Source organism: Heterodontus francisci, chromosome 29, assembly GCF_036365525.1.
Source record: "Heterodontus francisci isolate sHetFra1 chromosome 29, sHetFra1.hap1, whole genome shotgun sequence".
Taxonomy (NCBI): Eukaryota; Metazoa; Chordata; class Chondrichthyes; order Heterodontiformes; family Heterodontidae; genus Heterodontus; species Heterodontus francisci.
Genome location: NC_090399.1, coordinates 6464055 through 6488237, shown reverse-complemented (window position 1 = coordinate 6488237; position 24183 = coordinate 6464055). Strand labels below are relative to the sequence as shown.

General features: G+C 47.5%; 1 protein-coding gene across 2 annotated transcripts in view; it reads left to right on the top strand.

The window, feature by feature from the left end:
* Window positions 1-24183, top strand: part of LOC137346092 (tenascin-like) — a 326039-nt gene that overhangs the window by 113352 nt on the left and 188504 nt on the right. For both annotated transcript variants that reach the window (XM_068009389.1, XM_068009390.1), the window contains 3 exons: window positions 1872-2144; window positions 4199-4483; window positions 9450-9722. In XM_068009389.1, the coding sequence (XP_067865490.1) occupies window positions 1872-2144; window positions 4199-4483; window positions 9450-9722 (831 nt within the window). The remainder of the gene's footprint in view (window positions 1-1871; window positions 2145-4198; window positions 4484-9449; window positions 9723-24183) is intronic.

Sequence of the window (24183 nt, the reverse complement as noted above, 5' to 3'; positions counted from 1 at the left end):
CCCCTATCAACCCTGTGCTCTCTGACCTACATTGGCTCCCGGTCAAGCAATATCTTGATTTTAAAATTTTAATCCTTATTTTCGAATCCCTCCATGACCTCGCCCCCTCCCTATCTCTATAATCTCCTCCACCCGACAACTTCTGAGATACCTTCGCTTCTCTAATTCTGGTCTTTTGTGTATCCCTGATTTTAATTGCTCCATCGTTGGTGGCCATGCCTTCAGCTGCCTCGGCCTCAGGCTTTGGAATACCCTCCCTACACCTCTTCCAGTCAGGCAATGCTGGGGAGGTGGAAATATTTGGTCCTGATATGGCACAAATAAGGGGTCGGAAGCTGATCTTGGGTTTAAATATCACACCAAAAGAGATAGTTTTCACCAGTTGGTGAATTGGTAGTGAAGGTGTAATTTACATTAGAAAGACAAAGGGAGCAGTAAGAAGGAACACAGAGCGTGTTCTTAAAGCTGGGAATGCTGCTCCACAGGGACAGACTAGGGGATTTGTATATGAATGGGATTCAAGGAGATCGCTCCCGTTGAGATTGAATAGGCAATGATACGATGGGCCGAACAATCTGCTGTAGTGGAAAATCCGTTTCACTCAAAGAGGCTGAGAGAATAAGTCTCCTTCCCAGAACAGAAGCCAGACTTTGGGATATTCAGTTGAGGAATTTGCCTTCAGCACCCTGTGAGTGACCATTGAGACATTCCACAATTGGCAGTGAGTTTTCCAACCTCTCAGTGGTGGGGAGGAGGGAGGGGGATGGGCAGAGGGGTGCAGTGAGAATGGGGTGGTGGAGATTGTGTGAAAATAGAGAAGGGGAATGTTTGGGGGGATGTGGGAGGCTGGGCAGTGGAATGGGGAAAAACGGAAGGGGATGGGTGGTGGTGGAGGAGAGTGCAGCAGGGGAGAGTGTGGGCGGGTAGAGTCTGGTGCGGGGGAAGTGCAGGGTTGTGGGGAGAGTGTGAGTGGCGGGTGAATACTGTGGGAGTGCGGAGTTCGGGTAGGGGGCTGTGAATACTGTGGGAGTGCGGAGTTCGGTTAGGGGGCTGTGAATGCTGTGGGAGTGCGGGTGGGGAACAGTTCGGGGGGGATCCACTGGGGGAATTCGGGACAATGTGGGCAGAGGGGTTAGTGCTGTGGAAGTGTATTTGGGGGACAGTTTGGAGGGTGCCCATGGCAAAATTTGGTACAATGTGGGCAGAGGGGTTAGGGCTGTGGAAGTGTATTTGGGGGACAGTTTGGAGGGTGCCCATGGCAAAATTTGGTACAATGTGGGCAGAGGGGTTAGGGCTGTGGAAGTGTATTTGGGGGACAGTTTGGAGGGTGCCCATGGCAAAATTTGGTACAATGTGGGCAGAGGGGTTAGGGCTGTGGAAGTGTATTTGGGGGACAGTTTGGAGGGTGCCCATGGCAAAATTTGGTACAATGTGGGCAGAGGGGTTAGTGCTGTGGGAGTGGGGGACAGTTCTGAGGGTGTCCACGGAGAAATTCAGGACAGTGTGAGCAGACGGATTAGTGCTGTGGGAGTATGTGTGGGGGACAATTCGGAGGGTGTCCACAGGGAAATTTGGGACAGTGTAGGCAGGCAGGTTAGTTCTGTGGCAGTGGGTATGGGGGACCATTCAGAGGGTGTCCACGGGCGGGGGGGAAATTTGGGATAATATGGGCAAAGGGGTTAGTGCTGTGAGAGGGTGTTTGGGGGACAGTTCAGAGGGTGTCCATGGAGAAATTTGTGACTGTCTGGGCAGGGGGCTACATTAAACTTCCTGATATGTATTTTTGAAAACAGTAAGGATCATTTGGTGATTGTGGAGAAACGCGGACTCTTACTTTCCTTCTTTTGTCTCCTTTATTCTCACCTCTTCAGACCAGGTTGCTAGTTTCCACAATGTGACGGTTACAGATATTACCTCCAAGACTTTCCGCCTGTCCTGGAAGGTTCCAAAAGGGGCCTTCGACTCTTTTGTTCTCCAGTACAGGGTGTCGACGGGCTCCGCGCGCTGGGAGGAACGCAAAGTGCAGGGCCTGTTCCGCTCCACTGTTGTCAAGGGCCTGAGTCCTGCCACTGAGTACACGGTGCGGCTGTACGGAGTGAGTGACGGCCGACGCACAGAACCCTTCACAATCATCGCCACCACAGGTAACACTCTCAGGGTTAAAGGGTCCTGTAAAGAGGAGAGGCTTCCCCAGCAGTCTGGGCACCTTCAATCACCTCCCTCCCATTTCCCTCCTCCCTCCCGCTCCCCCTCCTCTACCCCTCCTCTCCCTCGTCCCCCCTCCCCCACCCTCCACACCATCCTCCCCCACCCATCCGAAAAGAAAGGCCTTTTTACCACCTTGGAATGTCCCGAAGTTATTAACAGCTAATAAAGTACCTTTAAAGTGTAGTCACTGTCGTAATGTAGGACACATGCTAATAGGGTACAGGCAATGTGTGCACAGCAAGATCCCACCCACAGCTATGCATTCCTGACCAGAAAATCTGTTTTTCAGTGATATTATTGAGGATTAATATTGACCAGGGATAGCGGGGGAGCAAACCCCTCCCCCACACAGGCTGTGAGATCTTGATATATCCATCTGAGTAGTCGCTGTTGAAATGTTTGAAATGTGGCAGCCAATGTATACAGATATTTCTATCAGACAAGGCCTGCCAGCTTTGGCTCAGTGGGTAGCTCACTCACTGCTGAGTTCCAAGGCTATGGGTTCAAATCCTACTCTGGTGTCTCAAGCCCATAAATCTAGGCTGATGTTTCCAGTACAATACTGAGGGAGTGCTACTCTGTCAGTGGTGTTGTCTCTTGGATGAGATGTTAAACCAAGGCCCTGTCTGCTTTCTTCGGGTGATGTGGAAAAATCCCATGGCCATTATTTCGGAATAGAGTTGGGGAATTCTCCCCAGTGTCCTGGCCAATGTTTAATCCTTCAACCAACATCACTTCCAAAAAAAAAACAGATTCTTGGTTCATTGTCACATTGGTGTATGTGGGAGCTTGCTGTGTACAAAATGGCTGCTACATTTCCAATAACAACTTGTATTAATATGGCACCTTTAATGTAATAAAACATCCCAAGATACTTTGCAGGGACATTATAAAACAAAATATGACACTGAACCACATAAGGAGATGTGAAACCAAAAGCTTGGTCAAAGAAGAGGGTTTTAAGGAATGTCTTCAAGGAGGAGGAAAGCGGTGCAGGGAGGGAATTCCAGAGCTTGGGGCCCAGGCAACTGAAGGCGCGGCTACCAATGGTGGAGCGTTTATAGTCAGGGATGCACAAAAGGCCAGAATTCGAGGAGTGCAGATATGACGGAGGGCCGTGGGTCTGGAGGGGATTACAGAGATAGGGAGGATGAGGCCGTCGAGGGAACTGTAAACAAGGATGAGAATTTTAAAATCAAGATGTTGCTTGATTGGAAACCAGTGTAGGTCAGAGAGCACAGGAGTGGGAGGGGAACAGGACTTGGCGTGAGTTAAAACACGGGTAGCAGAGTTTTGAATGACCTCAAGATAAGGGAGAGTAGAATGTGGGAGACCAGCTAGGAGTGCATTGGAATAGTCAAGTCTAGAGGTAACAAAGGCATGAATGAGGGGTTCAGCAATCCTACATTACAGCAGTGACTACATTTCAAAGTATTTCATTCGTTACAAAGCTGAGGTCGTGACAGACGCTATATAAATGCATGCCATTTCCTTCTTTATTGAGATGTTAATTGGTTTGTTTGATTCACACAGAGTTGGGATGAAGAGGTTGTGCAAGGTACTCATGAATGAGGCAGTCACCTGTTGGTCATGTGACTGGAATGGGCTGGATGACTGAAATGGCTTTGTTGATAGCAGCCCTGGCACCGTCACACCTCCCAGTTCTGTGTAAAATCTCTCTGCTGGATCCCATGAAGGGTCTCCTGGGGTTGGAAGGGTAGGGGAGGGGGCAGCATGAAGCTTTCTCGGCTTCTCTCTCCACAGATGATGCCAGACCTGCTGAGTATTTCCAGCATTTCTTGTTTTTATTTCAGCTTTCCAGCATCTGCAGTATTTTGGTTTTATTTTAGTGAAGCTTTCCCTGTTGGCCAACCAGGTAAAAGGGTCAGAGTGCACCAGGGTCCCGACTTCACCCTCCTTCCTGTTACATGGTGCCAGCACCTTTAGAAATGTTTTATTTCTCGCCTGATCTTTCTGTTAAATTCCGCAGACAAAGTGAAGCCGCTCGGACTGGGCAAACTCGATAGACTGGCCTCCTCTAACATCACGGACCGTTCCGTCCAGCTCACCTGGAATGCCGAGCGGGACTTTGACACTTTCCTCATTCACTACAAAGTCACGGGGTCAAAGGGCGTACAGAAGTTCAGGCTGCCCGGTAACCTTCGCTCCTCGATTATCACAGGCCTCAAGCCCAGTACCAAGTACGCGTTTTACCTCTACGGTGTCTCCTCTGGCCAGCGTACTAAACCAATCACCACCATCATTACTACCACAGGTAATCTTCATCCATAGAATCACTGAATACTACAGTACAACAGGAGGCTATTCAGCCCATCGAGTCACAGAATTACAGAATTGTTACAGTACAGCAGTACATTCGGCCCATTGGCTCTCCAAAAGATCAATTCACTCAGTTGTATTCCCCTGCCTTCTCCCCATAACCTTGCACAGTTTCTCTCTATCTACTCTGTCCCGACCCCTCATGATTTTGAATACCTCTATCAAATCACCTCTCAGTCTTCTCTTCTCCAAAGAAAACAGTCCTAACTTCTCCAATCTATCTTCATAACTGAAGTTCCTCATCCCTGAAACCATTCTCATGAATCTTTTCTGTAATCTCTCCAATGCCCTCACATCTTTCCTAAAGTGCAGCACCCAGAACTGGATGCCCTCTCCAGCTGAGGCCGAACTAGTGTCTTATACAAGTTTAACATAACTTCCTTGCTCTTGTACTCTATGCCCTTATTAATAAAGCCCAGGATACTGTATGCTTTATTAACTTCTCTCTCAACCTGGCCTGCCACCTTCAATGACTTATGCACATATATACCTCGGTCCCTCTGCTCCTGCACCCCCTTTAGAATTGTACCCTTTATTCTATATTGTCTGTCCAAGTTCTTCCTACCAAAATGAATCACTTCACATTTCTCTCCATTAAATCTCCTCTGCCAACTGTCTGCCCATTCTGCCACTTGTCTGTGTCGTTTTGAAGTTCTACACTATCCTCCTCACAGTTCACAATTATTCCAATATTCGTATCATCTGCAAACTTTGAAATTATGCCCTGTACACCAAGGTCTAGGTTATTAATATATATCAGGAAAAGCAAGGGTCCCAACACTGATCCCTGGGGAACTCCACTACAAACCTTCCTCCAGCCTGAAAAACATCCATTAACCATTACTCTTTGTTTCCTGTCACTCAGCCAATTCCATATCCATGTTGCTCCTTTTAATCCATGACCTATAACTTTGCTCACAAGTCTGTTGTGTGGCACTCTATCAAACGCCTTTTGGAAGTCTGTGCTAACTCTTTTGAAGAGTTAGTCACTCCCCTGCTCTTTCCCCATATCGCTGCAATTTTAGTCTCCTTCAGATAGTTATCCAAATTCCCTTTTGAGGCTCCTATTGAATCTGTTTCTACAACCTTCTCAGGCAGTGCATTCCAAATCCTAACCACTCGTTGCATGAAAAAGCTTTTCCTCATGACACTTCTGGGTCTTTTTCCAATCACCTTTCCAATCTGTGTCCTCTGATTAGCAACCCTTCTGCCATTGGAAACAGTTTCTCTCTGTTTACTCTATCCAAACCCTACGTGACATCTCCTCGTAACTTTCACTTCTCGAAGGAGAACAACCCGAGCTTCTCCGATCCAACCTCATAACTGTAATCCCTTATCCCTGGAACTATTCTCCTAAATCCTTTCTGCACTCTCTCTGAAGCATTCACCTCCAACCTAAAGTGTGGTGCCCAGAATTAGAAAGGAGATGGTGTACTGGTAATGTCACTGACCTAATAATCCAGTGGCCCAGGCTAATGGCCTGGGGACAGAGTTTCAAATTCCACCATGGCTGTTATTTAATTAATTAATTTAATTCAATTAATTAATAAAATCAATAATGGTGCCATGAAACTATTAGCGATTATCGTAAAAAACCATCTGGTTCACTAATGACATGTGACTCCAGACCCACAACAATGTGGTTGACTCTTAACTGCTCTCTGAAATGGCCCAGCAAGTTACTCAGTTGTCAAGGGAAATTAGGGATGGGCAACAAATGCTGGCCTTGCCAGTGACGCCCACATCCTATGAAAGAATATTAAAAATTCCAGCTGAGGCCGAATTAGTATTTTATTAAGGTTTAGTATAATTTCCTGTCTTTTGTACTCTATTTATGAAGCCCATATCCCATATGCTTTATTAACTGATTTGTTACCGGGTCCGATAGCATCCTGTATCTTCCCTCTACAGCTGGTAGGAAAAAAAAATAGCAAGTCCCTGCCTCATTTCCTGAAGCACTCCTGTTACCATATGACCTTTGACAGTTTTAATAAGCCCGTGTTAAACAAGTTTTAAACTAGGCACATGACAGAGAGAGAGAGAGACAGAGAGCTGTGTTACAACTGAGGTGGGAGGAGTGCACTGTTTATTCTAGTTCCACTTCTCCACAGATTACAACATATATTTAAATTTTCCCACTTACCGATACGGTCAATCATAGACTCTATTTTTCCCAGAATAAAACATACCAACCGGGTTTCTTTAAGAAGCAACAAAATTATCAGTTTATTATAAACTAAATCTTAACCAATAATGAGGTTAAACACGCACAAATTGAAATATTAAAGCCCTTATTTATCTTGTCCCCTCACACACACACGTACACACACACACGTACACACACACACGTACACACACACACACACACACACACACACACACACAGACACGTACACACACACACTGGTTAACCAGGAAAAAATAAAAAGGATATTTTTTGCAGCTGTTACAAAAAAATTTTCCTCCACACAAGATCAGGGGGCAGGTTGTTCAACCTTGCCCGTCTAAGAGCGAAGTCCAAAGTACGGAAAGTCCTCATCAGAGAACTCCTCTTTGCTGACGATGCTGCTTTAACATCTCACACTGAAGAATGCCTGCAGAGTCTCATCGACAGGTTTGCGTCTGCCTGCAATGAATTTGGCCTAACCATCAGCCTCAAGAAAACGAACATCATGGGGCAGGATGTCAGAAATGCTCCATCCATCAATATTGGCGACCACGCTCTGGAAGTGGTTCAAGAGTTCACCTACCTAGGCTCAACTATCACCAGTAACCTGTCTCTAGATGCAGAAATCAACAAGCGCATGGGTAAGGCTTCCACTGCTATGTTCAGACTGGCCAAGAGAGTGTGGGAAAATGGCGCACTGACACGGAACACAAAAGTCCGAGTGTATCAGGCCTGTGTCCTCAGTACCTTGCTCTATGGCAGCGAGGCCTGGACAACGTATGCCAGCCAAGAGCGACGTCTCAATTCATTCCATCTTCGCTGCCTTCGGAGAATACTTGGCATCAGGTGGCAGGACTATATCTCCAACACAGAAGTCCTTGAAGCGGCCAACATCCCCAGCTTATACACACTACTGAGTCAGCGGCGCTTGAGATGGCTTGGCCATGTGAGCCGCATGGAAGATGGCAGGATCCCCAAAGACACATTGTACAGCGAGCTCGCCACTGGTATCAGACCCACCGGCCGTCCATGTCTCCGTTATAAAGACGTCTGCAAACGCGACATGAAATCGTGTGACATTGATCACAAGTCGTGGGAGTCAGTTGCCAGCATTCGCCAGAGCTGGCGGGCAGCCATAAAGACAGGGCTAAATTGTGGCGAGTCGAAGAGACTTAGTAGTTGGCAGGAAAAAAGACAGAGGCGCAAGGGGAGAGCCAACTGTGCAACAGCCCCAACAAACAAATTTCTCTGCAGCACCTGTGGAAGAGCCTGTCACTCCAAAATTGGCCTTTATAGCCACTCCAGGCGCTGCTTCACAAACCACTGACCACCTCCAGGCGCGTATCCATTGTCTCTCGAGATAAGGAGGCCCAAAAGAAAAAAAAAAAAGAAAGAACAAAAAAATGGAATAAAATAAACACTTAGGCTGAAAAGAAGGTATGGAAATATATTCTTTGTTTTGGTTAGGCATTCCAAATGCAGGTAGGTGGCTGTCACTAGTATCTTCCCAGAACAGTTCTTTCCTGGTGATGCCGAAGATCAGTTTCAACATGCAAAGTTCCTTCAAACATGCAGGGTTTCTTCAAATACTGGAGGAAATAGGAAATTGCCACACTGTATACAGGGTTTGTTTTCAAGAGAGAGAGCTGAGCTCTTCTTCTTCTGGCAGACAAAAAACAGCTTTCTATTGTAACAGTTCAAACTGAAACTAAAATCTTCCAGAAGTCAAGTGTCCTGACATCTATAAATCTTGGCTTGTCACTTCTTCGTAAACATCTCCCCAAGTCAAAACAACCCCTGCTGGGGAACCATACACAAACAAATGCCTGCCAGTAAGACTTGTTTACCAGCCAAAACCAAGAACCTTTTGGTAACTTCTTAAAAAAAACCAAAAAGTTCAGCAATCTCTTTAAAATTCTGGGTGACTCAATGTCTATAATTCAAATATAAATCGTTACATATTTTACAAAAGAAATAGAAACAATCTCGTAACAGCTGTGACATAACATCTTGTGGGGAAAGGGAGAGAGGGGGAGTCATCTCATTTCATGTGCCATTAATTAGACTTTTTTCCTCACCCTTCATCTACAAAATGTTAGTGTGATGGGTGTGCATGTGGGTAATAGGGCACCTGGATTTCTGTGGCTAGATCAATGGGCAAACCCAGCAAATTCTTTAAACTAGCAGGGAGGCTAATGGTGGGCATGAAGAATATCATGAAGCGTTGTGATAGAGTAGATGGGGAGAAATCGTTTCCAGTGGCAGAAGGTCAGTAACTAGAGGACACCGATTGCAGGTAATTGGCAGAAGAATCAGAAGGGGATGAGGAAAATTTTATGCAATGAGTGGTTGGGTTCTGGAATATACTGCTTGAAAGCTTGGTGGTTACAGAATCAATAATGACTTTCGAAAGGGAACTGGATAAATACTTGAAAAGGAAAGATTTGCAGGTCTCTGGGGAAAGAGGAAGGGGCTGGGCCTAACTGGAGAGCTATTTCAAAAAGCAGGCACAGGAACAATGGGCCGAATGTCCTCCATCTGTGCTGTGAGATTCTGTGAATGTGTATCCAACAGCATGTTTGGGTTGTAGTTCCATTTTTTTCTTTTGATGTTGTTGGTGAACGCTGACTGCCAATCTAGCGAGCTGGTGATGTGGGATCTTGTGGAGCTATTCCAAAGTCCTGGTGGGCCGAACAGTAACTTGTCTCTATTTTGTCTCTTTTAACTTTCACAGATAAAGATGCTGTAAAGCTGGTCAGCCTGTCAACCTCTAATGTCACGGCTAACTCTCTCCGACTCTCCTGGACAGTGGACAGGGCCTTTGACTCATTTTTAATCCAGTACAGAGTCCAGGGCTCTGAGCAGATCCAGAACATCACAGTCACTGGCGGACGGCGATCCCACCTCATCGTAGGCCTCAGGCCTGCTACCAGATACACCGTCTATCTCTACGGGATTTCCGGTGCCCTGCGGACAGAGCCCTTGACCACTGTAGCAACTACCACAGGTACTTTGATTTTTTTAAATCTGCCTTCACCAGTGAATTAATTTGCATTTTCTTCCAGAGAAAATATTCAAGTTGTTCATCCATTCCCCTTAACAAAAGCTTCAACTGAAGAAATGGTTCCTTCACCCTACTTGAGAACTTAATGTGCAGGAGGAGTTATTTTAGACTAACTCTCAAAGTGGGAATCCTATGGGATCACGAGGAATGTCGATTTTACACTCCCACTTGATATCACTCACTGTTCTCAGAAAATAGCAATACTATATCAAATTTCTGGCTCAGAAACAGGCCATTCAGCCCAGCTGGGCCATGCTCAATGTTCAAGATGGCTCCTGGGCTGGAAGCTCCCTTGCTGTTCAACTCTATCCATGGCCATCTGCTGCCATCCCTAACGTTTTCTCCCCCAATCTGCCCTCTTAAACTGTTTAAATTCCCCTGGCTCTTTAAATCAGTTCATTTTAGCCCTATCTAAAAGTTAACAGTTAGTTTAGTGTAAGTTACCTGGGCCCACTGCCCTCCCCCAGCCACACCTGCTCTTTGTTTTCTCAATGAAATTGATCCGGATGAAACTGACGAGAACAGCTGCCGATACTTTAATCTCCGATCCTGCTGTCTTCACAGTCCAGAGTGTCTGCAGCCACGGCATGCGGTAAGTCCATTGAGGTGAAGAAGGAGCTGCGGGACCCGAGAGAAGTCCTGTGAAAAGGTGCCCCGAACACCCAAAACATCCACGAACGGCCCCCCCGGCCGCAACTTCAAAGCGCCCGCGGGAGATGGCTCGGAGAGCATCTGCAGCGCACTGTCGGCAATGCTGCATGCCTTTATTTAAACCACTGCCAAAAAAAACCCTTAGCAAATGTAATCACCTCTAAGTCTGCCAAATGATGCTTCACCTCCCGAAGGACGTGGATGAGCTTTCCGGACGTCGATGGTGGGCACTGAGGAAATGGCTTATTACCTGCACCAGACTCCACCCCCCCTCCCCCCCCCTTTACCCCCCTTCCACCCCCCCCCCCACCCCCGTCCCCTTCCCTGCTCCACCCTCTCAGCTCACCCCCTCACAACCCCGTCCCAGCCCGCCCCCCCCTCGCACCATCTTCACCCCGCACCCCCTTCCCCTGCACCCCCCCCCGCCCCCTCCCTCTACCCCTCCCCCTTGCATCCCCTCCTCCCACCGGCACCATCCTACACCTGTGTAGGGGCCCCAACAACCCCACTGCCTTGTGGGCGTCTCGGGAGAGACCAAGGCTAAGGGAGTAAACCCTAACAGAAAATCCGGAGCGGAACCCCGTAGGCGGTCATGTGTCACCTTTGGCATGTTTCCGGCAGTTCCTGCAGCCATACTGGTGCCAAACGTCGTGTCCTGCACTCCTTTGGACCCCACCAGAAAGGCCGAGAGGGGGGTTTTGACGACTGGGCAACTCTCAACCTCCATAAATTTGCCCAGGCATGCGCCATGGAGAGGTCACTCCATAGTTGCCTCACAGCGACTGAAACAACACGGAAGGCAGCAGTTACGGGTTATAAGTCCAGATAAATTGGCGTAGAAACTGGGCGCCACGGGTTGCCTTTGTCGGTGGGAGAGGTCATTGCACCTCACTGGACAGCTACCGCCCGCCTCAAACCGGGCAGCCCCCGGTCAATAAGGTTCTGTCCCGCCATAGTCTGCCTGCTTCAATGGGTGCTTGGAGCTCAGGGTCATTGCCCGAAAGGTGGACCGATACACCGCACCAAACAACACGAAAAAAGGAAAGAAGGTACCAGCCCTTCGCTTTGCAAGCTGGAACGTCAGAACTATGTGTCCTGGCCTGTCGGAAGACCTTACACAAATCAACGATTCTCGGAAGACCGCCATCATTAACAACGAGCTCAGTAGACTCAATGTGGACATTGCAGCACTTCAGGAGACTCGCCTCCCCGCGAGTGGCTCTCTAGCAGAGCAAGACTACACCTTCTTCTGGCAGGGCAGGGATCCTGAAGAACCAAGACAGCATGGAGTGGGCTTCGCCATCAGAAACTCCTTGCTCAGCATGATAGAGCCTCCCTCAAATGGCTCGGAACGCATACTGTCCATCCGACTGCTCACCACCTCTGGTCCAGTACACCTACTCAGCATCTATGCTCCAACACTCTGTTCCGCACCTGAAGCTAAAGACCAGTTCTATGAACAACTCCATAACATCATTAGCAGCATCCCCAACACCGAACACCTATTCCTGCTGGGGGACTTTAATGCCAGGGTTGGGGCCGACCATGACTCATGGCCCTCCTGCCTTGGGCGCTATGGCGTTGGAAGGATGAATGAGAACGGGCAGAGACTGCTTGAGTTGTGTACCTATCATAACCTCTGCATCACCAACTCGTTCTTTCACACTAAACCCTGTCACCAGGTTTCATGGAGGCACCCAAGATCACGTCGTTGGCACCAGCTAGACCTCATTGTCACAAGGCGAGCCGCCTTAAACAGTGTTCAAATCACACGCAGCTTCCACAGTGCGGACTGCGACACCGACCACTCCCTGGTGTGCAGCAAGGTTAGACTCAGACCAAAGAAGTTGCATCATTCCGAGCAGAAGGGCCACCCGCGCATCAACACGAGCAGAATTTCTCACCCACAGCTGTTACAAAAATTTCTAAATTCACTTGTAACAGCCCTTCAAAACACTCCCACAGGGGATGCTGAGACCAAGTGGGCCCACATCAGAGACGCCATCTATGAGTCAGCTTTGACCACCTACGGCAAAAGTGCGAAGAGAAATGCAGACTGGTTTCAATCTCATAATGAAGAGCTGGAACCTGTCATAGCCGCTAAGCGCATTGCACTTTTGAACTACAAGAAAGCCCCCAGCGATTTAACATCCGCAGCACTTAAAGCAGCCAGAAGCACTGCACAAAGAACAGCCAGGCGCTGCGCAAACGACTACTGGCAACACCTATGCAGTCATATTCAGCTGGCCTCAGACACCGGAAACATCAGAGGAATGTATGATGGCATGAAGAGAGCTCTTGGGCCAACCATCAAGAAGATCGCCCCCCTCAAATCTAAATCGGGGGACATAATCACTGACCAACGCAAACAGATGGACCGCTGGGTTGAGCACTACCTAGAACTGTACTCCAGGGAGAATGCTGTCACTGAGACTGCCCTCAATGCAGCCCAGCCTCTACCAGTCATGGATGAGCTGGACATACAGCCAACCAAATCGGAACTCAGTGATGCCATTGATTCCCTAGCCAGCGGAAAAGCCCCTGGGAAGGACAGCATTACCCCTGAAATAATCAAGAGTGCCAAGCCTGCTATACTCTCAGCACTACATGAACTGCTATGCCTGTGCTGGGACGAGGGAGCAGTACCCCAGGACATGCGCGATGCCAACATCATCACCCTCTATAAAAACAAAGGTGACCGCGGTGACTGCAACAACTACCGTGGAATCTCCCTGCTCAGCATAGTGGGGAAAGTCTTTGCTCGAGTCGCTCTGAACAGGCTCCAGAAGCTGGCCGAGCGCGTCTACCCTGAGGCACAGTGTGGCTTTCGTGCAGAGAGATCGACTATTGACATGCTGTTCTCCCTTCGTCAGATACAGGAGAAATGCCGTGAACAACAGATGCCCCTCTACATTGCTTTCATTGATCTCACCAAAGCCTTTGACCTCATCAGCAGACGTGGTCTCTTCAGACTACTAGAAAAGATCGGATGTCCACCAAAGCTACTAAGTATCATCACCTCATTCCATGACAATATGAAAGGCACAATTCAACATGGTGGCTCCTCATCAGAGCCCTTTCCTATCCTTAGTGGTGTGAAACAGGGCTGTGTTCTCGCACCCACACTTTTTGGGATTTTCTTCTCCCTGCTGCTTTCACATGCGTTCAAATCCTCTGAAGAAGGAATTTTCCTCCACACAAGATCAGGGGGCAGGTTGTTCAACCTTGCCCGTCTAAGAGCGAAGTCCAAAGTACGGAAAGTCCTCATCAGAGAACTCCTCTTTGCTGACGATGCTGCTTTAACATCTCACACTGAAGAATGCCTGCAGAGTCTCATCGACAGGTTTGCGTCTGCCTGCAATGAATTTGGCCTAACCATCAGCCTCAAGAAAACGAACATCATGGGGCAGGATGTCAGAAATGCTCCATCCATCAATATTGGCGACCACGCTCTGGAAGTGGTTCAAGAGTTCACCTACCTAGGCTCAACTATCACCAGTAACCTGTCTCTAGATGCAGAAATCAACAAGCGCATGGGTAAGGCTTCCACTGCTATGTCCAGACTGGCCAAGAGAGTGTGGGAAAATGGCGCACTGACACGGAACACAAAAGTCCGAGTGTATCAGGCCTGTGTCCTCAGTACCTTGCTGTACGGCAGCGAGGCCTGGACAACGTATGCCAGCCAAGAGCGACGTCTCAATTCATTCCATCTTCGCTGCCTTTGGAGAATACTTGGCATCAGGTGGCAGGACTATATCTCCAACACAGAAGTCCTTGAAGCGGCCAACACCCCCAGCTTATACACACTACTGAGTCAGCGGCGCTTGAGATGGCTTGGCCATGTGAGCCGCATGGAAGATGGCAGGATCCCCAAAGACACATTGTACAGCGAGCTCGCCACTGGTATCAGACCCACCGGCCGTCCATGTCTCCGTTATAAAGACGTCTGCAAACGCGACATGAAATCGTGTGACATTGATCACAAGTCGTGGGAGTCAGTTGCCAGCATTCGCCAGAGCTGGCGGGCAGCCATAAAGATAGGGCTAAATTGTGGCGAGTCGAAGAGACTTAGTGGTTGGCAGGAAAAAAGACAGAGGCGCAAGGGGAGAGCCAACTGTGCAACAGCCCCGACAAACAAATTTCTCTGCAGCACCTGTGGAAGAGCCTGTCACTCCAGAATTGGCCTTTATAGCCACTCCAGGCGCTGCTTCACAAACCACTGACCACCTCCAGGCACTTACCCATTGTCTCTCGAGATAAGGAGGCCCAAAGAAAATATCAAATTTCTGGCTCAGAAACAGGCCATTCGGCCCAGCTGGGCCATGCTAGTGTTTATGCTCCACACGAGCCTCCTCTCACTCCAGTTCATCTCCCCTGATCAGCATACCCTTCTCCCCCAAGTTATGATCGAGCTTTCCCTCAAATGCATCTGTGTTATTCACCTCAGCCACTCCCTGTGGTAGTGAGTTCCACATTCTCATCGCTGTCTGGGTATTGAAGTTTCTCCTGAATTCCTGATTGGATTTATTAGTGACGATCTGATATTTATGTCACTAGTTCTGGTCTCTCCCACTAGTAGGAACATCAGGTGGTAATTTATGCTCTTACCCCATGGCGAGTTTCGAGGTGGGGAGGGCATTTAATTGGGCAGGATCCCACCACCTTGCCGCCTCCACCCTGATTAAGTTTGTGATGAGAATGTCTTTGAATGGCCTTCCCACCCCGCTGCCAATTGAGGCCCTTAAGGGCAATTAATGCCCAATTAAAGGCTGCTTTCCACTTCCTCTAAGTATTAGCCCAGCAGCAGGTGGGCCCGTCACCACACGGGGAGCACAACATGCAAACCCCTGCGGGCTGCTTGTGGCCTACTGGGGTAGGGGAGGGTCCATCGTTCAAAGGTACTCAATGCTGGATCAAGGGACCCAGCATCGGGAAGGGGGTGTTACGACCAGGTGAGAAAGAGGTCTAGGGGTCCCTTTCAGCCTTCATCTGGTCTTCCTGTAACAGGGTTTAATTTGAAACACACAGTGTTTTTATCTCCCCCTTGGTGAATTGTTGTTCACCACTTTCTAATTAGAAGGTAAAGAAATCAGCACAAACAGGTTTTCTTCGGTTTAAAGAAGAAAAGTTGAAACTTATTAAACTTGAACTTAAACTCTAGTTCGGTTAATGCCTACGGATACACGACACACCCGCGCCAGCATGCATATGTGATACACACATGCAAATAGAGTCCGAAAAGAGCTGAAGAAAAATAAAATGGAAATGTTTGAGGCAGTATCTGAAGAGTTGTTGTTACAGTTCTTCGAGCTCACTGTAGAGGCCTTGATTGGAGATAGGTCTTGCATTTTGTTGGGGCCTAGTATTCTTCTTAAACCTTGTTCACTGTAGGAGACTTTTCCCTCTTGGGGTTTATGTGTCTTCAGTGGATTCAGAGGCTTGTGAGCAAGAGATGGAAGCAGACAGGAGAGAGATCTTCTCAGTCCAGGAACAAACAGACTTTCAACCCAGACGTTTGTACAAATTCAAAAAAACTCAGGTTGCCCAGCAGGTTAGACATGTGACTAGCTGGTTTGACCATGTCTGTTTGTGTATTCGGCCATCTTAGCAGTCAACCTGGAATGTGAGCTCCCCCACCGACAACGTCTCGTGATCAAAAGTCCATTGTGGGTTGAATGTGTCAGGGAGTGGCTGCTTTGTCCTTCCAAATACTGTCTGTTAATGTGCAAATGTCTTTTCCAGCCACGGCTGATGTGTTAAAGAAGTCCTTTCTTCACTCCAATAACAGTTTAAAATCAATGTTCATGACAAAATTAATGTGCCTCATTCTTGGCAGGTGGGAGCCTAGCATGACAGGGGGTGGCCCACTGAGAGCTACCCCCTGTCCGCTCTTGCTGCTGATCCCCCTACACTCTGCTCCCCGAGACCCTCACCCCGCAAAACCCCTGCCAGCACTTACCTCTGGCTTGGGTCACTCCATAATCCTTGGCCTCCAGTGGGTGCTGTTCTGGCAGCAGCCACCGCCACCCTGGTGGCACTGCTGAGCGAAAGAGCTGCTGGGCTCTGACTGGCCTCTGATTGGCCGTCAGCTCTCGGTGGGCGGACTTTCCGTTCCCAGTGTCCTGATCTGGGGAAAGGCCCACCAGTGGCCTCTCAAATGCCTGGTTGGCTCCTAATATGGCGGGCCTTACCCTAAGGAGACAAGACAGGTACTGGCTCTCCAGCCGTCAGCCGAGACCCCCGTAGCCTCCATAAATTGCCCCCATCATCTCTACGTCTACCCTAACAAACCCTTTCATAAGTTCAAAAGGCCTCCTCTATTAGATGTCCAGAGAGTTAATAGTTCCGAATTGATTGAGTAAAGTTTACTGTACGTTGGTTAAGGGATGTTCTAATTGAGGTGTTGGAGATGATTAAAGGATTTGATCAGGTTGACAGAGACTATTTTCGCTGGTCGGGGGAGTTCAAACTAGAGCGTGCGACATTAGAGCTGAACCATTCAGGGGTGATGTCAGGAAGCATTCCTTCACACAAAGGGTCGCGGAGATCTGGAACTCTCTCCCTTCACACAAAGCTGTCGAGACTGGGGGGCCGGGGAGGGTCAATTGAAAATGTCAAAACTGAGATTGATTGATTTTTGTTGGGTAAGGATATTCAGGGAGATGGAACCTAGGCAGGTCAGATGGAGTTAAGATACAGATGACCCGTGATGGAATTGAATTTTGGAACAGGCTGGAGGGGCTGAATGGCCTCCTCCTGTTACCATGAATGAGTTTCAGAGTTTCTGCAACTGTTATCCATCTTTTACACCCCAACACTCAAACTTCCTGTACTTATTGGAATTGAGGAGATGTGTTATTGATGTCAGAGCAGTTCAGTTTTTCCAATAACCTACATGAATTTCAGCTAAGGTAGAAAGGCTGACCCGCCAGGTCATGTTTTACTTTTAGATGTAGAACCTGCAATTCATCATTGTCAGCCCACGAAAGTCATGTTAATTTATCAACTGATATAATAATCTCATTCAGCCTATTAAATAAGGACAAGGACAGGCCTTGCGCCAGCTAATCATTATTTATTTATCTTTCTCCAAACCTTTTCTGATAATGACACTTTGAAGCCAAGTGGATTTGGAACTCTGTCAGTTTCTGACATGCGAGCCAATTTCTCCAGACTCTCCTGCCACAGCAGGGAGAGACTTTGATTCCTTCCTGCTGCTCTGCAGAGCTCTGGGTTCTGAGTTTGGCCAGAACCTCCCAATGACCTGTGATCTCTGACCCTTCTTCGTCAGAGGCTTGAGGCCTACCAACAAAATTCTCAGCGCGGCGCCATGGCGATTTCCAATGGGGCTGGCATGAGAAGTCATTCTGCAGGGTAGCAGCCTACGGCGGGCACACCCCTTCATGGAAGGAAAGACTTGCATTTATATAGCATCTTTCACAACCTCAAGATGTCCCAAAGTGCATTTGCAGCCAATGACATTCTCTTCTTGATGTGTGGTCACTGTTGCCATGTGCAAAATGCAGCAACCGATCTGTGCACAGCAAGATCCAACAAACAGTAACATGACAATGGCTCAGATTACCTATTTTTTTGAACTCCCCTGCTCCTCTTCGAAGTAGTGGCTGTGGGATCATGACAGGGGAAATTCAGAAGTGAAAATTCCCTCAGGGTCTTCCTGCTGTCACTTCATTGTGAGCCACGGTCACACACATACACAGCTTCAGCCGAGCCTCTGCTGAAGTAACACCAGCAGAACTAGAGAAGCCGCGAGCAAATTTCCCCTCCCCCACCCCAATCATACCCCAAAGGTACGGAACCGAGATGGGTGGATGGCACTAAGGTCCAGATGTAATAGCAAAGACAAGAGGGGGCTGAATGGACTCCTCCTGTTCCTACAATGTAAAGGACAGGGCGGCCCTCAGTTTCTATCAGCGTCCCTGACTCCCTCCTACTCTCCTGGATCTCTGAGTGACTCGCAGCCATTACAGGCCTCAGGCCTACTACCAGCCAGATGGTAATCTCCGTGGATACAGCAACTGCATGAGATGCTTTACTGCCACAAAGATCGTGGAGGGTCTGAGGTACCCAGTATAACGCAGGACGTCAATTATTCCCCATGCATAGCTCACCACGGGTATTTCCTGCATAGAGGAAGGTCATTCACCATTGTCCAGGGGAATGGATCATTCATCTCCATCATCTCTCAAAGTGAGATGAGGTAGACAGCACCACGCTTCTTGGTGAAGATCACTGAGGGGGCTTTTATCATTCCTGTCAGCTAAAATCCTTGGCTCTCTCAAATGCTCATTTCCTGTTCCATTTCACAAGCAATGAATGGATTTATCTGATCCTTCAACAACAACAATTGCATTTATATAGTGCCTTTAGTGTAGTAAAATATCCCAAGGTGCTTCGCAGGAGCATTATCAAACGACATTTGACACTGAGCCACAAAAGGAGGTTTTAGGACATGCGACCAAAAGCTTAGTCAAAGACAAAAACAAGAAATGCTGGAATCACTCAGCAGGTCTGGCAGCATCTGTGGAAAGAGAAGCAGAGTTAACGTTTCGGGTCAGTGACCCTTCTTCGGAACTGCATCCAATTCCGGCGTCTTGAGCCTCCCTGATTTTAATTGCTCCACCATTGATGGCTGGGTCTTCAGCTGCCTGGCCCTAAGCTCTGGAGTTCCGAAGAAGGGTCACTGACCCGAAATGTTCACTCTGCTTCTCTTTCCACAGATGCTGCCAGACCTGCTGAGTGATTCCAGCATTTCTTGTTTTTGTTTCAGATTTCCAGCATCCGCAGTATTTTGCTTTTAACTTAGTCAAAGAGGTTGGTGTTAAAGAGAGGCTTAAAGATGAAGAGAGAGGCTGGAGAGTTCAGGGAGGAAATTCCAGAAAGAAAAACAAGAAATGCTGGAACTACTCAGCAGGTCTGGCAGCATCTGTGGAAAGATAAGCAGAGTTAACGTTTCGGGTCAGTGACCCTTCTTCGGAACTCCAGAGCTTAGGGCCAGGCAGCTGAAGACCCAGCCATCAATGGTGGAGCAATTAAAATCAGGGAGGCTCAAGACACTGGAATTGGATGACCGCAGATAGATTAGAGGGTTCCAGAGACCGGAATTGGAGAAGTGCAGTAATTTCAGAGGGTTGTAGAGAATGGAATTGGAGAATTGCAGATATTTCAGAGGGTTGTAGAGGATGGAATTGGAGAAGTGCAGATATTTCAGAGGGCTGTAGAGGATGGAATTGGAGAAGTGCAGATATTTCAGAGGGCTGTAGAGAATGGAATTGGAGAAGTGCAGATATTTCAGAGGGCTGTAGAGAATGGAATTGGAGAAGTGCAGATATTTCAGAGGGTTGTAGAGGATGGAATTGGAGAAGTGCAGATATTTCAGAGGGTTGTAGAGGATGGAATTGGAGAAGTGCAGATATTTCAGAGGGCTGTAGAGGATGGAATTGGAGAAGTGCAGATATTTCAGAGGGTTGTAGAGAATGGAATTGGAGAAGTGCAGATATTTCAGAGGGTTGTAGAGGATGGAATTGGAGAAGTGCAGATATTTCAGAGGGTTGTAGAGGATGGAATTGGAGAAGTGCAGATATTTCAGAGGGTTGTAGAGGATGGAATTGGAGAAGTGCAGATATTTCAGAGGGTTGTAGAGGATGGAATTGGAGAAGTGCAGATATTTCAGAGGGTTGTAGAGGATGGAATTGGAGAAGTGCAGATATTTCAGAGGGTTGTAGAGACCGGAATTGGAGAAGTGCAGATATTTCAGAGGGCTGTAGAGGATGGAATTGGAGAAGTGCAGATATTTCAGAGGGCTGTAGAGGTTGGAATTTGAGAAGTGCAGATATTTCAGAGGGTTGTAGAGGATGGAATTGGGGAAGTGCAGATATTTCAGAGGGTTGCAGAGACCGGAATTGGAGAAGTGCAGATATTTCAGAGGGCTGTAGAGGATGGAATTGGAGAAGTGCAGATATTTCAGAGGGCTGTGGAGGATGGAATTGGAGAAGTGCAGATATTTCAGAGGGTTGTAGAGGATGGAAGTGGAGAAGTGCAGATATTTCAGAGCGCTGTCGAGGATGGAACTGGAGAAGTGCAGATATTTCAGAGGGCTGTAAAGGACGGAATTGGAGAAGTGCAAATATTTCAGAGGACTGTAGAGGATGGAATTGGAGAAGTGCAGATATTTCAGAGGGCTGTGGAGGATGGAATTGGAGAAGTGCAGATATTTCAGAGGGTTGTAGAGGATGGAAGTGGAGAAGTGCAGATATTTCAGAGGGCTGTAAAGGACGGAATTGGAGAAGTGCAATTATTTCAGAGGACTGTAGAGGATGGAATTGGAGAAGTGCAGATATTTCAGAGGGTTGTAGAGGATGGAAGTGGAGAAGTGCAGATATTTCAGAGCGTTGTAGAGGATGGAATTGGAGAAGTGCAGATATTTCAGAGGGCTGTAGAGGATGGAATTGGGGAAGTGCAGATATTTCAGAGGGTTGCAGAGACCGGAATTGGAGAAGTGCAGATATTTCAGAGGGCTGTAGAGGATGGAATTGGAGAAGTGCAGATATTTCAGAGGGCTGTAGAGGATGGAATTTGAGAAGTGCAGATATTTCAGAGTGCTGTAAAGGACGGAATTGGAGAAGTGCAAATATTTCAGAGGGCTGTGGAGGATGGAATTGGAGAAGTGCAGATATTTCAGAGGGCTGTAAAGGACGGAATTGGAGAAGTGCAAATATTTCAGAGGACTGTAGAGGATGGAATTGGAGAAGTGCAGATATTTCAGAGGGCTGTGGAGGATGGAATTGGAGAAGTGCAGATATTTCAGAGGGCTGTAAAGGACGGAATTGGAGAAGTGCAAATATTTCAGAGGGTTGTAGAGGATGGAATTGGAGAAGTGCAGATATTTCAGAGGGCTGTGGAGGATGGAATTGGAGAAGTGCAGATATTTCAGAGGGCTGTGGAGGATGGAATTGGAGAAGTGCAGATATTTCAGAGGGTTGTAGAGGATGGAAGTGGAGATGTGCAGATATTTCAGAGGGTTGTAGAGGATGGAATTGGAGAAGTGCAGATATTTCAGAGGGCTGTAGAGGATGGAACTGGAGAAGTGCAGATATTTCAGAGGGCTGTAAAGGACGGAATTGGAGAAGTGCAGATATTTCAGAGGGCTGTAGAGGATGGAATTGGAGAAGTGCAGATATTTCAGAGGGCTGTAGAGGATGGAATTGGAGAAGTGCAGATATTTCAGAGGGCTGTAAAGGACGGAATTGGAGAAGTGCAGATATTTCAGAGGGTTGTAGAGGATGGAATTGGAGAAGTGCAGATATTTCAGAGGGCTGTAGAGGATGGAATTGGAGAAGTGCAGATATTTCAGAGGGCTGTAGAGGATGGAATTGGAGAAGTGCAGATATTTCAGAGGGCTGTAAAGGACGGAATTTGAGAAGTGCAGATATTTCAGAGGGCTGTAGAGGATGGAATTGGAGAAGTGCAGATATTTCAGAGGGCTGTAGAGGATGGAATTGGAGAAGTGCAGATATTTCAGAGGGCTGTAAAGGACGGAATTGGAGAAGTGCAGATATTTCAGAGGGTTGTAGAGGATGGAATTGGAGAAGTGCAGATATTTCAGAGGGCTGTAGAGGATGGAATTGGAGAAGTGCAGATATTTCAGAGGGCTGTAGAGGATGGAATTGGAGAAGTGCAGATATTTCAGAGGGCTGTAAAGGACGGAATTGGAGAAGTGCAGATATTTCAGAGGGTTGTAGAGGATGGAATTGGAGAAGTGCAGATATTTCAGAGGGCTGTAGAGGATGGAATTGGAGAAGTGCAGATATTTCAGAGGGCTGTAGAGAATGGAATTGGAGAAGTGCAGATATTTCAGAGGGCTGTAGAGAATGGAATTGGAGAAGTGCAGATATTTCAGAGGGTTGTAGAGGATGGAATTGGAGAAGTGCAGATATTTCAGAGGGTTGTAGAGGATGGAATTGGAGAAGTGCAGATATTTCAGAGGGCTGTAGAGGATGGAATTGGAGAAGTGCAGATATTTCAGAGGGTTGTAGAGAATGGAATTGGAGAAGTGCAGATATTTCAGAGGGTTGTAGAGGATGGAATTGGAGAAGTGCAGATATTTCAGAGGGTTGTAGAGGATGGAATTGGAGAAGTGCAGATATTTCAGAGGGTTGTAGAGGATGGAATTGGAGAAGTGCAGATATTTCAGAGGGTTGTAGAGGATGGAATTGGAGAAGTGCAGATATTTCAGAGGGTTGTAGAGGATGGAATTGGAGAAGTGCAGATATTTCAGAGGGTTGTAGAGACCGGAATTGGAGAAGTGCAGATATTTCAGAGGGCTGTATAGGATGGAATTGGAGAAGTGCAGATATTTCAGAGGGCTGTAGAGGTTGGAATTTGAGAAGTGCAGATATTTCAGAGGGTTGTAGAGGATGGAATTGGGGAAGTGCAGATATTTCAGAGGGTTGCAGAGACCGGAATTGGAGAAGTGCAGATATTTCAGAGGGCTGTAGAGGATGGAATTGGAGAAGTGCAGATATTTCAGAGGGCTGTGGAGGATGGAATTGGAGAAGTGCAGATATTTCAGAGGGTTGTAGAGGATGGAAGTGGAGAAGTGCAGATATTTCAGAGCGCTGTCGAGGATGGAACTGGAGAAGTGCAGATATTTCAGAGGGCTGTAAAGGACGGAATTGGAGAAGTGCAAATATTTCAGAGGACTGTAGAGGATGGAATTGGAGAAGTGCAGATATTTCAGAGGGCTGTGGAGGATGGAATTGGAGAAGTGCAGATATTTCAGAGGGTTGTAGAGGATGGAAGTGGAGAAGTGCAGATATTTCAGAGGGCTGTAAAGGACGGAATTGGAGAAGTGCAATTATTTCAGAGGACTGTAGAGGATGGAATTGGAGAAGTGCAGATATTTCAGAGGGTTGTAGAGGATGGAAGTGGAGAAGTGCAGATATTTCAGAGCGTTGTAGAGGATGGAATTGGAGAAGTGCAGATATTTCAGAGGGCTGTAGAGGATGGAATTGGGGAAGTGCAGATATTTCAGAGGGTTGCAGAGACCGGAATTGGAGAAGTGCAGATATTTCAGAGGGCTGTAGAGGATGGAATTGGAGAAGTGCAGATATTTCAGAGGGCTGTAGAGGATGGAATTTGAGAAGTGCAGATATTTCAGAGTGCTGTAAAGGACGGAATTGGAGAAGTGCAAATATTTCAGAGGGCTGTGGAGGATGGAATTGGAGAAGTGCAGATATTTCAGAGGGCTGTAAAGGACGGAATTGGAGAAGTGCAAATATTTCAGAGGACTGTAGAGGATGGAATTGGAGAAGTGCAGATATTTCAGAGGGCTGTGGAGGATGGAATTGGAGAAGTGCAGATATTTCAGAGGGCTGTAAAGGACGGAATTGGAGAAGTGCAAATATTTCAGAGGGTTGTAGAGGATGGAATTGGAGAAGTGCAGATATTTCAGAGGGCTGTGGAGGATGGAATTGGAGAAGTGCAGATATTTCAGAGGGCTGTGGAGGATGGAATTGGAGAAGTGCAGATATTTCAGAGGGTTGTAGAGGATGGAAGTGGAGAAGTGCAGATATTTCAGAGGGTTGTAGAGGATGGAATTGGAGAAGTGCAGATATTTCAGAGGGCTGTAGAGGATGGAATTGGAGAAGTGCAGATATTTCAGAGGGCTGTAAAGGACGGAATTGGAGAAGTGCAGATATTTCAGAGGGCTGTAGAGGATGGAATTGGAGAA